Below are 14,090 nucleotides of genomic sequence, written 5' to 3' on the forward strand. Positions count from 1 at the left end.
TTAAATTACGATTGATGACATTTTAACTGTTTTTTTCTATTAGTATTTTAGTAATGAAGCTTATTTTTTTAATATTGCAAATTGTTGTAGAAACAATTTTGTAACCCTTTTCTCTCTGTGTTGAGTCTGGCATTACCGCACACTAATCTGTACCAGCCACGCCCGAGGCTTGGGTTTTATGTGTGCTTATTTACTGGTTTGCTCACCTGTATTTTATTTTGAAACTTACTGTTATCTATATCTTGCACTTACTGATTTGTATTTATTGTGTTTCTTTGCACTTTGTGTTATTGATTTGTGTTTTTATAATATATTTTTACCTTGGGCTGTGGGCTGAAGGAATGACTGATCATTGTGTTAATAAAGATGACTAAATAAAGCCACACTGGAACTGCGTTATAGTGTATTTGTTTTCTGGGGGAGATATTTGAAGGATCTGACCAAACCAGTCCTACAGATAAAAATAATCTGTTCATTTCAACTTGCTTTATATTTTCCCTGCGCGAAACCCCCGGTGTGGCGTACTCATTATACTTCTTAAATTGCCAAGTATTACATTAGTTACTGTTTAAAACATGATACAGTGCCACACAATTTGAAACACCATTTGGTGTCCAGCCAGAGTATTTTTTTAAAGTTCGAAAGAAAAACACGCCACTTGGAGTTTTTTTTGAGGATTTTTCACAAATGTAGTTGACGTCTGATTAAAAAATAGTTTCTGCGGCATCTGACCTGTAACCGCATTCCACTGCGGTATCAGGTACCGCGCCTACTGTGCTACTGGAGACATTGTTCACAGAACCTGCTGTCATTGGATCATCAATGATTCTGAGTGTGTGAGTAATACACGTCACAGACATTGCAATTATACTAAAAAAGATTATAATTTGAGGTCTGGTAATACTCAGACCAGATGGACAAGTGGTGCCTGACTTACCTGCGAAGATAACTGCTGTTGTTGCATTCCTTGACACAGCCTCATGGCAACTGGACCTGCCCCTTCAAACTGAGTCATCATAGCCTGCCGGTTCGGGTGTATCATCTGGGAAAGTTAGAATTGACAAACTTGTCAGAATGTACCAGAATGGGAGTCACTTGATGCAGTTGACTTGAACAGACTATTTTTATGAGCTCCAGTGCTGGGTTTTCACATCTCCATTAATCCTACATTTGTATTCATCATCCACTGACCAAACACTATAATATAACTATATTTGAGTTTTCATGGCATACTGCAGCTTGCGTAGAACGAGAAGAAAAACTGTTCCACCAGCATATACAGGCTGTGCCATCCTCACTGAAGCTTACAATGATAGAGCAGTAACAGTCAGTAACACTACAAACCCTGGTTAGTAAATCATATATATATATATATATATATATATATATATATATATATATATATATATATATATATATATATATATATATATTGATACAAAAACAACAGACATACAAATTCAGCTGATAAATATACAGAGCACCCTTTCCACTTTACCGAAACAGGTAGCTGAGGCTGGAAACAGAGTACCAATGAAGATAACCTACAAAAATGCCACGAACTGTATTAAACAGTTGGAGAAGGAAATGTCCTTTCTTAAAGACAAAACTCAGAAGCAACCTCTGCCTGGTGGGCTGCCGGAGGGCGTTGAGGGTCGAGATCTGGTCAAGTTTATCACCCAACTAATACCACAGCTATTGGGGCAAGACCACTTCAATGATCCCCTCATTACTGAGAGTGCACCCCTCCTCAGCTCCAAAGCCCTCAGATGCATAAAGATAGGGTTATCATTATGAAATTTTCTTACCAAAGACAGTTTTTGAGTACACATGTAAACAAGGCTATGACGGTCCTGTTGCAGTATCACCAAGGTCCAGAATACAGGATTTAGTTGCATTTCAATGTCATTCGAGGAGACAATGCTTGGCTGGTTTAACTCCATTCTTCCTGCCGATCTGAGTCCCATATAGATAATCGAAAGTTTACGGTAAGAGTGCAGTTATTTTTTTTGCAAATATACCTTATGAAATACGTTGAATGCCCCTTGACTATAAGTACGATAGTAAGTGCATGTTTATAAGCTTAATAGTCAGTATTAAATTGATTTAAATTTGTGTGAAGTAATGGAAATGGTGTTCGAAATTGGTGTAGGTACTGTAGGACTGCAGTACAGGCTAACGGATTTAAAGTTTTTTTTTTTTTTTTAAACAGTGCAGCTTGTTATCCTTACTGTTTTTCTAATTTGTTTAAATAGGCATAGCATGTTTTAAAGTACAAGCTAGTGCTATGTTAAACTTAATTTATTTGGCTGCCTTATGTTGGGAAAAAAAACAATGTCAAATATATATGTAGCAACCCTGAGTGGTTTTGAGGTCTGTTTTGTGCTGTAAATTATTATACAGTACAAGTTCTCAAAAAGACGCAAGAGAATGAATCTGGTTTACAGCTTTTATTTGTGTCCGTCATTCCGACTATTTTTTAAACTCAACACAATGAAAGAAACTTAGTATTCAGACTCACTAGTAACAGAGTAATAAAAAAATTATATATATATATATATATATATATATATAATAAATGCAGGGGGGAAAGTGTGGAATAGCCTCCCCAAACAAAAGACTCACGTGCCGCCTACGACTATGTACTAATGCAATTATAATGACACATGATCACTATGTGCTAACTGAAACAGTTTAATAGAGCAATGCTGAAACTAGTTACAGTTTTTAAAAAGATAGGTATAATTTAAATAAATAAATCCACTTAATGTAATAACTCCCCTTCATAGTCACAGAGGTAGCAGGAGGCGGTACACGACGACTTTGCCATCCTGTGTAGTCATTTATTGTTAACGGCGGTAGGTCTTGAAGGCACCTTCTGTAAAATAGGTCCATTGCAATACTTTTGGATAAAACTGAACTTGCAAGTCAAAAAGACTGAAATACCAGTGGTAGTAACAATAAACAACACAGAACTTACGCTCACCGGAAATTGCTATACCGGGATAGTTTAATGCGGAGGCCCGATGTGCAGGCTGATCTCGATATACTTTTTTTTTTTTACTTTCCAACAATCAAGACTTTCATCTGATAAGCATTTTGTCAAGCCTCATTATCATAACGTCTATTATTATCATAATGCCTAAACGCCTGTCATAATTACACAGTTTTAAACCACGAAAAATGAAACACTATACAGTGGTGATGTGATTACGAAACAGAAGACAGACAGAGATTTATAACCAAGATTCATTCTTTCTCTGTCACAATCCTGCATTCCCACTACCCGTTGAGTAAACACAGAGGTCTATGCTTGTGGCAATGTGCCCCGCCCCTGTGTGCATTTGTGTGTTATGTGTTGTATGGTGCGTGTGTTAATGTTGGTGTATTGTAGTTGGTACACGGGATATGAATGGGTGTGTGCAGCACGAGTATTTAAATTGTATAATTATATTTAGGCACGGGATTGCACTATCACTTCACGTGCATTTAAAGTACAGTATGTGAGCACGGGGTTGCACAGAATTAATTCACGTGCTGGGATTCAAGTGAATAATTAATAAGTAATTGAATCCCAACACAACAGTATATATAGATGCACATTTCTTTCACTCGGGGTTGTGTGTTCAGGGCGAAGGAACGGGAGAGAGTGAGGAGAGAATTAGTTAAAAAGCAATTGCTACGGCGTACGTGTTTGTTTTAGTGTTCGTCCCTGTGTGTCAGTGTCTGTTCGTTTTGTTTACCTGTTTATTTTGGCCGCAAGTGCCGTGTCCTGTTTTCTGTTGGTTCAACCTTTTTATTTATTTGTTATTAAACGCTGAGTGCAGCCATTGCACTCAGTTTCACTCATCACCACCGTCTGTCTGTGTTTCTTCCGGGTCTGACCTGTCACTACCAGCCAGCCTTGTGACAATGCTACAGTAACCTTTGTCAAATTCCTATTACCCCTGCTCAATCACATGCTTTTGATTGGACCAATTTACACCTAGGTTTATTTAATGTCAGGTCTCTGTCTAATAAGGCTCTGTTAATTAGTGGTTTTATTAAGGATTACAATATTAATATTCTCTCTTTAACTGGAACTTGGCTTGGACCGAATGAGGCAGGGAATGCAATTTAAAAGTTTAAAAAAGTGGTCAAAATGTAAAAAAAAAAGAAAATTGAAATAATACACACACCTTACATAAACAGTTGTAGCAACACATGGGAACATGTGACACCATAAAATAAGATAAGGTGCCATAAGCTTCTGTGTTCTTTTCATACAGCTTGTCAAACAGCGCTTGTGAGGTGTAACAATTGTCAGTGTATACAATGCGTCCTTTTCCCTGCAGGTTTGCATTTGTTAAAAGCTGCATTACCTGCATTAAGACTATGGTCCTCCAGTATATACATCTAATGAGTAGGTGTAATTCGTGACAGCATCAGTGAAGACAACATTTATAATTCCAAAACGATTGCGCTTGTTTGGAATGAATTGACGAAAAAACACTCATCCACGTAAAGACACCATTAATTCGTCAATAGCCAGATTATGTATGGATAATATTTTCTTTGAAAGTTGCCTATTAGCTTTTCAAGAAGAGATCATATCCCGGCTGATCCTTTTCAATTCGTAGGCTGTTGTCTACAAAATGCAGGCAAGAACTGAGAATGTTTTCTAGGGGTCGCTTTAAAAAAAATTCGAAGTCCATTGAATGGACTGTGTGGCACTATTCCAGTAATCTGATATTTATGGCTTGCCAACGATACCCATAGCGATCTGAATGCCTATAAACCTTTCAATTTCTTTCCGATCAGTCTGTCTCCAATCGTGAAAGTGGGAGCTGGGACCCAAAGTGTTATTAGCACGAATCACTTCAGTGTATCTGTTGGTTTCTTGCACTATTAACTCTAACAGATCGTGGGTGAACATACTAAAAATAAAAATCGTATGGACCACCACTGCTCCACAGTGGCCCTGATTTGGATGTGTTAAAATCAGCACTTTTTACCACAGCTGGCTCAGTGGGTGGTCTTCAAGCTGTGCTGTCACTTTCCTCACTTCCCGTCTTTTCGCCCCTCTGCCTGTCGCCCCGCTCGCATTCTCTCTCTGTCAAAACCTCCTCTGACCCCTCTCCTCTCTCAATCTCTTCTTCTACCTCTACAAAGAATAGGTTCGCCAGATCTTCCTCCACAAATCCCTCAAACTCCTCTTCACTATCGCTATCCCAGTTAAACAAAAATAGCTCACTGTTCTCCTTTGAATTTCGCGCCACATACATTTTTCTCAATACTCATACTACTCTCTCAGCTTTTTCAATCAGACCTATTATCTTTGTAACTGTATCACCCCTGTGTTGGCCTCCTTGCACTGGCTCCCTGTGTAAATTAGAGTTGATTTCAAGATTCTACTTTTAACTTATAAGGCCTTGAATGGACTAGTGCCTATTTATTTACACGAACGGCTGACACTATACATTCCTAATCGCAAACTTAGAATGTGGGATTGTTGGTTATTCCTAAGGTTAATAAAATGAAAACCGGAGTAAGGGCTTGCCCATTTTTGTCAGGGAAGCCGGAATCTTTAATGATTTTAAATGTAGATTAAAAACAAATATTATTAATCTGTATTAAAGCACTTTGAGGTCCTTTGATGAAAGGTGCAATATAAATAAATATTGTGTTTGTGTATATTGTAAATAATGAGACTTTTTCTATAAGGAGAGTAAAAGAAGTAAAACGGGTGTGCTACCTGTTGTGGCCCCTGCAGTCTCTGCTGTAGCTGCAGTCGGAGTTGATTGGGGACACTCGGTGCTATGGCCATACCGGGACGGAGCCCTATCCCCACCACACCAGGGAACCCTCCTTGCAGGGCTCTGAAACCAGGTCTCTGCGGTTGCTGCAGACCAGGGGAGAACTGTGGGGGGTAACCAGGGGGCTTGGAATCCAGAAGCATGGGGTCCAACTGTGGGGGCTGAGGGGGGAACCTCTCCTGAAGGGGGTCTAGGCCACCACCCTGAGGAGAAAGACAAATAGAGACAAAAGCAATCCGATTTTATTTTTATACAGAAATAATGTATCTGTATGGACTGACACTGGTGTTTTAGCACCTTTCTGGGATGATAACTAATCTTGTCTCAGTGGATTATTGGTTTTCTGATACCATGGATCAAAAACCATTAAAACATTAAAGGGCTCAATCTAAGATGATACTTGCAGATACATAAGCAAACTAGCATGCGTAGCCTTCCCCTCCCTAGAATGTATTCATTTATAAGACTATATCTCACCTTTAGTAGAGCTGCAATCCTAGCAATCCTGTCCTTTAAATTCCACTGCATCTATTACCTGCAATGATGATCTTCAGTGTCAATCCCAATTTGCCAAAGATACTTGGATCAGGCCAGATAACTTTTGAACTCAACTCAGTATGTCCCTCCTCACAAATTTCCACTAAAATTAACTAACTCTGTAATCCCTGCAGAAACTGGTAGATGGGTGAAATCTGCATCATTCTATATATTTCTTACAAAAACCCAATACCACTGAATTTTACAGACTGCACACCCAACATGTCCCTAAGCCACACTATCTCATTGATCCCCAGCAGCCAACTCACCTGCACCATCTTATCGATGCCCAGCGCGCGGTCAATCTCAGCCAGCTCACTTTCGTCTGTCCCACTTAGGAATGAGATCAGCTGCTCCAGCAGAGCCTTCTCATCACTGCGGCCCTCAGGGGTGGTGGGGGGGCACAATAGCTCATCCACGGGTGAGGGGAGGCATTGTCTGCAATGAAGCAAGAGAGAGAGAGAGAGAGAGTGTGTTATACAGGCAACAAGCAATAATTGAAGCCATCAGTGAAAGTAAAAAGAATGCTTACCAAGGTATTATAACATTAGGTTATTACCATAACCCTGGTTCCTTGAAATAAAAATGTAACCATTACTGAATGGGTATTTACCTCCTAAAGACCTGAAACCTGAATAAGATATAACAAAGCTGCTCAGCCGAGCCTGTGACGCAGTCATGTCCACCACCGAGGGTACAAAAGATTCCTCACAGATCTCAGGTAATTTTTCCTTCAAGCCTGCTGCAATCATGGACACAGTGAGCTTGAAGGTTAATGGTTACATTTCTATTTCAGGGGACCAGGGTTATGATAATAACCTAACATTAACTTTCAAGTACGAAATGTAACCATTATCAAATGGGTCAGTATACCCAAGCCATCGCAAGGGTAAGATTGCTGCACGACCGGAACGCTACAAAGCTAAGCCAAAGCTGCCTTGTCCATTACCATTCAGAACTCCAGTAGCAAGTAGCTAGGGCTAAAAAACTGAGGGAGAAATTCACCTGTGCTGTAAGGATCAACTGAGAAGCCACCTTTAACACTAGTTCCAAAACCAGGGTTTTGATCGTCGATGACATTAAGTCTGTAGAACCTAGTAAAGGTATGGGGAGTAGCCCACACCATTGCTTTGCAAATGTCTTTGACAGATGCACCATGGAATAAAGCCCACAAATGGGCAGTGAGCTTTTCTGGAGGGGGCAAGTTAGCTCACTCACAGGCAGTCCTGACTGTGTTTGCTATCCATTTGGACAGCCTCTGCTTAGACAGGGTTTGACGGGCTTGACCATGAGACTTCGCCCACTAGCAGACAAGAAATAGTTTGGTCTGCCTCCAACTTTTTGTCTTGTCAACATAATACGCTAGGGTCCATACTGGACAGAGCATATGGAGCTGCCGCTCTCTGTCAGACTGGAAAGGTGGATGGAAAGCCTCCAATTCAACAGACTGGTTGACATGAAATGCCAAGACAGTCTTCGGCAAAAAAGTAGGATTGGTACGGAGTGTAATCTTTGTCCTGGCTTTAAAAAAAAAAAATTAAGCATGCTTTTGCAATTGAGAATGCCTGCATCTCACTCACCCGTTTTGCAGAGGTGATTGCAAGCAAGAAAGTCGCTTTGAGTGATAATTTCAGTTCAGCTGACTGCAAGGGCTGAAATGGAGGCTTCATGAGTGCATCAAGCACCATGTTATGGCACCACATCTAAAAGACGGCCCACTTGTACCTGTACTGGGAACGTGTGGACGCTGCTCTGGCATTTTGCAGGGTGTCAATAACCCTATTGGACAAACCCAGATGGCTCAAATGCAGCTGTTCAGGGGCCAGACCCAGAGCTGAAGGCTTGATGGGTCGGGATGCCATAAGGTCCCCCGAGCCTGACTGAGCAGGTCGCTGCGCTTAGGCAGTCTCCACGGCTGGCCGCTCAGGAGCTGCATGGGCTGAAAACCAGAGCCTCCTGGGTCAATAAGGGGCTACTAAGAGCACTTTGGTCCTGTCTGCTTGTTTATTTGTTTATTTTATTTAGCAGACGCCTTTATCCAAGGCGACTTATGGAGACTAGGGTGTGTGAACTATGCATCAGCTGCAGAGTCACTTACAATTATGTCTCACCCGAAAGACGGAGCACAAGGAGGTTAAGTGACTTGCTCCAGAGGGGACAGTGGGTCGATTCCTGGGAGGCAAAGAGATCTATCTCTGCTCTCCCGAATCTCTCCCAAATGAGGATCACCACTACGGTGCTTAAAGAGAGCAACAGGGCTGTTTAAGACCCGAACAAGACCAGCTTGGTACCGGACCGGGGATGTAAGCCCTGGTCGGTATCGGGTTGGAACCGGGGTGGTACCAGGTCGGTTAGGTACCGGTTTGGTGACTGTAGCACCGGGACGGAACTGGGATGGTACCAGGTCGGTTTGGTGACTTTAGCACCGGGTTGGCACAGTACCGGTTCGGAACCAGTTTGATGTTTGTAGCACCGGGTCTGTACGGTATGGTACCGGGTCGGTTAGGTACCGTTTTGGTGACTTTAGCCCCAGGTTGGGAATGGAGTGGTTCCACCAGTTCGCAGTTACCGCGGGTAGCACTGTACAGCGATGCCCACCTGTGCAAGCTATTGGCAAAACCACTCAGTCAGTACTCACACGAGACTGAGGGAAGCCTGCTTGTTTGAATGAACTAATGGCCCTTGTAATGGTGATGCAAAAGCTGTCACCAAACGGCATCAAGATGCTGTGGTAGAGGTTGCAAGCAATCAAAACCAAAGCAGCCTCAGTCCTGCACAGTTCTGCTGAACCCAGCAGCTGCTCTCACTACACGTGTGCCACAGCTTAGTCTCTGTGAAAACAGAAAAACAGAATGAGAAAAGAAAAATATTTTTCTCAACAAAATACAGTAATAACAATTGCTTTAATTATACAAACCGTCTGTGGAAGGGTGAAGGTATTCACTGACACGGGAGACAGAAGATTTTGTTTGGAAACACCGCACAGGTGCCCAGATTTATTTATTTTTCTTATTAATTGTTTTATTTACTTTAGCCCGCAGAGGGCGCTGTTGTCCGTGGTCTGGATACTGCCGACAGTAAACCAGGACCACGGAGTTACCAACACAGGTATCCAACTCCGTGCACCTTCAAGTGCTCAAAAGTAATAATGAAAACAGAAGGCGAAAGAAAAAGGGAAAATAAAGCACAGTAATAAAACTACAAACAAAAGTGCTGCTTATGCAGTGCCCCCACTGCCGCTAAGCCGGTCAGCACGGGTCTCCGTCCTACACTCCGCTGTGCTTATACACTGGGGTTGGCCAGGGTTCCCCGTATATCTATACACGTCCCCTCGTGTAGGTAATTATTTCTTTTATTTTGTAAATTATTTTTACAGAAGGCTGTCCCCTCAGCCGGGCTCGCCTGCTCCTTATTTCACGCCGGCCTCTTCTGCCAGCGACACTGTACTTCCCCCAACACGGCCACCCGAGCGCATAACCAAGCCAGTTCTTATGGGCCGAGCAGTCTCCCAAGGCCCGCCCCTCAGCCACTTAGAGAGAGGGAAAGCACACACACACTCTTCCCCACCTCTCCGTGTCATCGCCATGGCCGACAGGCGGATCCCACGAGACTGCTGCCCTCTACCTGCAGTAATACGGATGTGCCAGACAGTCAGTCCAGATCTCCCCTGTTACACCGTCTCATAATTTTGTCCGAAGCCAAAATGAGAATAAAATAAGTCTAGTCGCAGCTATTGCATCCTGGGGAAAAAGCACAAAGTTAGCCGACTTATGCTGCTTGATCCCTGGGAAGGAGCGACTCAAGCCGCTGGCTTCACGCAGGGCACAAGGCTGCAGTGGGACGTAACAAACAACAGGCTGTAGTGCACAAATACGCACAATTAGTAAAACTAATACATTGATTATTGTTAATATCACATATAATTTGTGTAAAAACCTATAGCAGAAAATCTATAGCAGAAAAAGTAAAAGTACTTCTTAAATAGGCTCTCCTGTCAGGTCAGTTCTTCAAAGGAAAAATGGCGCTGAGATCTGTGCATGCAGTCTTTTGTACCCTCGCTGAGATCTGTGCATGCATATACCCTTGGGGCTGGCATGACTGCGTTACTCAACTGAGCAGCTTTGTTATATGTTATTCAGGTTTTGGGTCTTTAGGAAGTATATACCCATTCGGTAATGGTTACATTTTGTACCTGAAAGGGAACCCTTAACTCCTAATAGCACTTTTCTTATTTTTGGGTCATATATACTTAGATTTTGTAAGACAATGCTATAGAAGTAAAAATCACTTCCTGTGCGATGGCTAAGAAAAAAGAGGCCTGTGATAATGCTGCTGATGTTAACAAGGGCATGTTACTCACGACAAGTGTTTTTTGACATAAATGGCTTTTATGACTCCCCCGATAAATTACTGTCATGTTAAACACTATTACTGGCAAGATAAAGGAGACTGAATGTTTTAAGCAGATGGGCCCATAAGTACTGCTTAGAAGGGTTTAATACTGTGACCCCTGCAACTTCAGTTTCATGCCTAACATTTAAGCTACTTGCAAGTCTTTGCAACACAATATGACATGCTTAAATTGATGGCTACATTTAACAGTGGCATGTTTCAGTTTTATGTAAGACTGAAGCACCTCAAAGTTCTTTACAAAAGAAGGTGCAATAACCACAAGTGAGTGGAATTCACACATAGAGCTGCTGGCACATAAAACTTTTAGACAAGTTGCAAGAAATTTCTAATGTAAGTTTCAAACATTGTCAGGACTCTGTATTTTGTGAAAAAAGTGGAAAGAGTTAAAATTTAACAATCTATTTAGCACTATTGATAATCGCAAACTTTATTTCTTGTAAAAGTTACAATTAGTCAGCACTAATTCTCGTTGGTACAGACAAGTACTTACTTCTGCTGGATTTCCATATTGCCTTGGCTAACCATGTTGGTTTCAAAGGGCATCAACTCTCCCATTGGGCGAGGAGGGAACTGTTGAACTCCAACCACCTCCAGCTCTGATAGACCTGTCAAACACACACAGCTTGAGTTCAGGTTCTCCTCAAACCATGAAACAAGTACATCAGTAACCTACAGCACCCACCACATTTGTGTTTACAAAACATACAGGTACTCTAGTAGCTTTATATGATCGACTTCCACAGTATGTATATATAAAAATATAAGTGTGGCATATATTCTAGCTGACAAACAAACACAAATGTAAGGAAGAGATTTATACCAACACATATATCACAGTATTTAAACTGTAAATGCAAAAAGTTTCACAACTGGACATGCACTTCTGTAGATATATGTAAAAATGTAAGTCTCACATACAGACAGATAGTTGGACGGAGAAACTAAATGCCTACTGTGAACGGGAGAGAAGGAATCTGAGCTGCAAATCCACCTCCTGACCAGGAAGGGCGCTAAGTACGGTTGGTGGTACGCCTTTACAGGAATGGGCCGACTCGATGGTAGGACGGAACCGGAAGTTGGTCATCTTGGAAAAAGGCTGCAGCTGTAAGACTGCTCAGCAACTCTATTGTGATCAGCTGTGTTGCCTGTGGCGACTGGATAGAGCGTGGCGCAGCACTGATCACAAGGAGGAGTTTAGTAGTACAAAGAGGATGCAGCTACATGAGTACGACTCCTTACGCTGAAACACTAACGAGCCGGAGTGCTGTGCTTTTGTTTTTGTTATTGTCTTGCAGATGAGTAGCGGCTTGGGAGCTGCAGCCACGGATCCAGGACACACACCCTGGAGCACCACTACCTCTGCACAGCACAGCACCACAACAACAGCTTATTTCACCCAGATCACTTTTCCGTGCACTTGTGGAATTATTGTATTGTGATTGCTGGTATAGGGGGTGAATTATAATTATTAAAAAAAACTTTTTATTGTAAATATACCTCCTGATTGGACATTCACTTCTTCCCACACCACTCACATCCTGACACCTCCATATAAATTATTATACACTCAGTAACTGGTGCTAAAAAAGGTCTATAGTATATTTATTCACAATTGGAGAAGGGTTTCATTAAAAAAAGGATGATTGGACGGACAGACAAATATACCCCAAAAGACTGTTGTCCATATACCCCAAAAGACTGTTGTGGCAGCCCGCAGTATTAACTGGGTTCTAATGAAAACCTGGTGTTCTGGAATCGAACGTGACTGATTTCAACTAGTTTCTATGGTAATGAGGTACAAGTCTTTACTGCGGAGAACTGGGTGTCAAACACTGAACCCCAAAAACTCTCACTGCTTGGCCAGTTTTCCATGTGACTCAGTCAGAGAAAGAGCAGATTGAGAGAAATGTAGAGTGGTACCTGTCTCTCTCTGGAAGGTGTTGGCCCTGCCTTGGTTAGAGAAAGGGTTGCTAGCGTTCGTTAACTGGAAGAGATCTGCTCGGCTCTTTGTGGGAGTGGAGGGGTTGCTGAACTCAAAAGGAAACTGACTCTGAAGACCAGAACAGTCATTGAAAACTACAAGATAGAAACAGATATAGGGGTTAGGAGGGGACAGTAACAAGATTTCCATTACATGAGAGTAGATGTTAAAACTTCATGCTGATTTGAACTTGGCTCTCGCCAAGATAAGCACCAACTAAGACGTAGCTTCACAGTAAACTAATGTGATTCATATGTGTCTCCATCCATTTGCGCTTCCTTCCATATGTTGATGTAGATATCCTTCTGTCTGGTGTTGATGGCTGAAGTGTAATGCTGGCTCCAGGGATCAGCTTATTGCCTCCCTAGCGCATCAGCACACACAACGGCTGCGATGCTGGCTCCGGGGATCAACCACAGTGCGGTCTCCCCAGCGCATCAGCATGACAACCGTCTGGATTGAGCTAAGTAGGGTACATCTCTGGGGTCTTCAAGTGGGCACCTTCCATCCTCGGTGTTTCGTCGACTAGCCCACGACACCTCAAGAGGGCTCAACGATGATTCTGGCGTCCCAGCATCACCCCCCTCCGTCCCTCACTCAACTCAACCCAGCTTACTTACCTGTACATCAGCGTTTCTTTCTTCCTATTGTGCTTGAGATCCCCAGCCAGCATCTTTCCGTCTCAACCAGAGCCAGTTGCTGCTCCTCTCTGCTGCTTCAGATAAGTTCTTCATTGTGCGACACAACTCTTGGCCACTGAATCCGACGTCTCTGAGAAACCGGGTTGTTGAGTGTGCCACAAATCCTCGACAACCCACCTCCACTGGGTAAACCCGGACTCTCCATCCTCGCTGTTCCGCTTCAGTGGCTAGTTGAGCATACCGCAGTTTCTTCCTCTCATACGCCTCATCTACAGCATCCTCCCATGGCACTGTTAACTCTACCAGGTGAACAAGGCGTGCTGATCCAGACCACAAGACAATATCTGGTCGAAGGTTAGTGGTGGCAATCTCAGGTGGAAAAATAAGCCGTGACCAACTGCCAGCATTTTCCAGTCTCTAGCAGCTTCCAGTTGTCCTGGGCGAGGATTGGTTTTAACACCTTTTCTTGGTGGTTGTTCTCCTGGGCGGAGGAATGTTGTCTTTTGTGTGTAATGTTTTGATGGAACAGGTGGCAACTTATTGGTCATGTTACGCTTGTCTTCCAATGCTGAGGCCAAACATCGTAGCACCTGGTCGTGGCGCCAAGTAAACCGTCCTTGGCTAAGAGCCACCTTACATCCTGTCAAAATGTGCCTTAATGTTGCAGGTGATGAACACAAAGGACATGAGGGATCCTCTCCTACCCAGAGGTTTAGGTTCTGT

The 14,090-nt window shown here is 42.6% G+C and overlaps 1 protein-coding gene across 3 annotated transcripts in view; it reads right to left on the reverse strand.

Annotated features, from left to right (window-relative positions):
• The window catches only part of ncoa1 (nuclear receptor coactivator 1), a 126,012-nt gene that overhangs the window by 22,967 nt on the left and 88,955 nt on the right, over nt 1-14,090 (reverse strand). For 2 of the 3 annotated variants that reach the window (XM_034004273.3, XM_034004272.3), the window contains exons 12-16: nt 12,666-12,821; nt 11,236-11,350; nt 6,602-6,770; nt 5,735-5,998; nt 938-1,042 (exon numbers count right to left, since the gene is read on the reverse strand). In XM_034004273.3, the coding sequence (XP_033860164.3) occupies nt 938-1,042; nt 5,735-5,998; nt 6,602-6,770; nt 11,236-11,350; nt 12,666-12,821 (809 nt within the window). The remainder of the gene's footprint in view (nt 1-937; nt 1,043-5,734; nt 5,999-6,601; nt 6,771-11,235; nt 11,351-12,665; nt 12,822-14,090) is intronic. The other variant, XM_034004274.3, reaches the window with a different exon arrangement.

The sequence above is a fragment of the Acipenser ruthenus genome, chromosome 5, assembly GCF_902713425.1.
Source record: "Acipenser ruthenus chromosome 5, fAciRut3.2 maternal haplotype, whole genome shotgun sequence".
NCBI classification, from domain to species: domain Eukaryota; kingdom Metazoa; phylum Chordata; class Actinopteri; order Acipenseriformes; family Acipenseridae; genus Acipenser; species Acipenser ruthenus.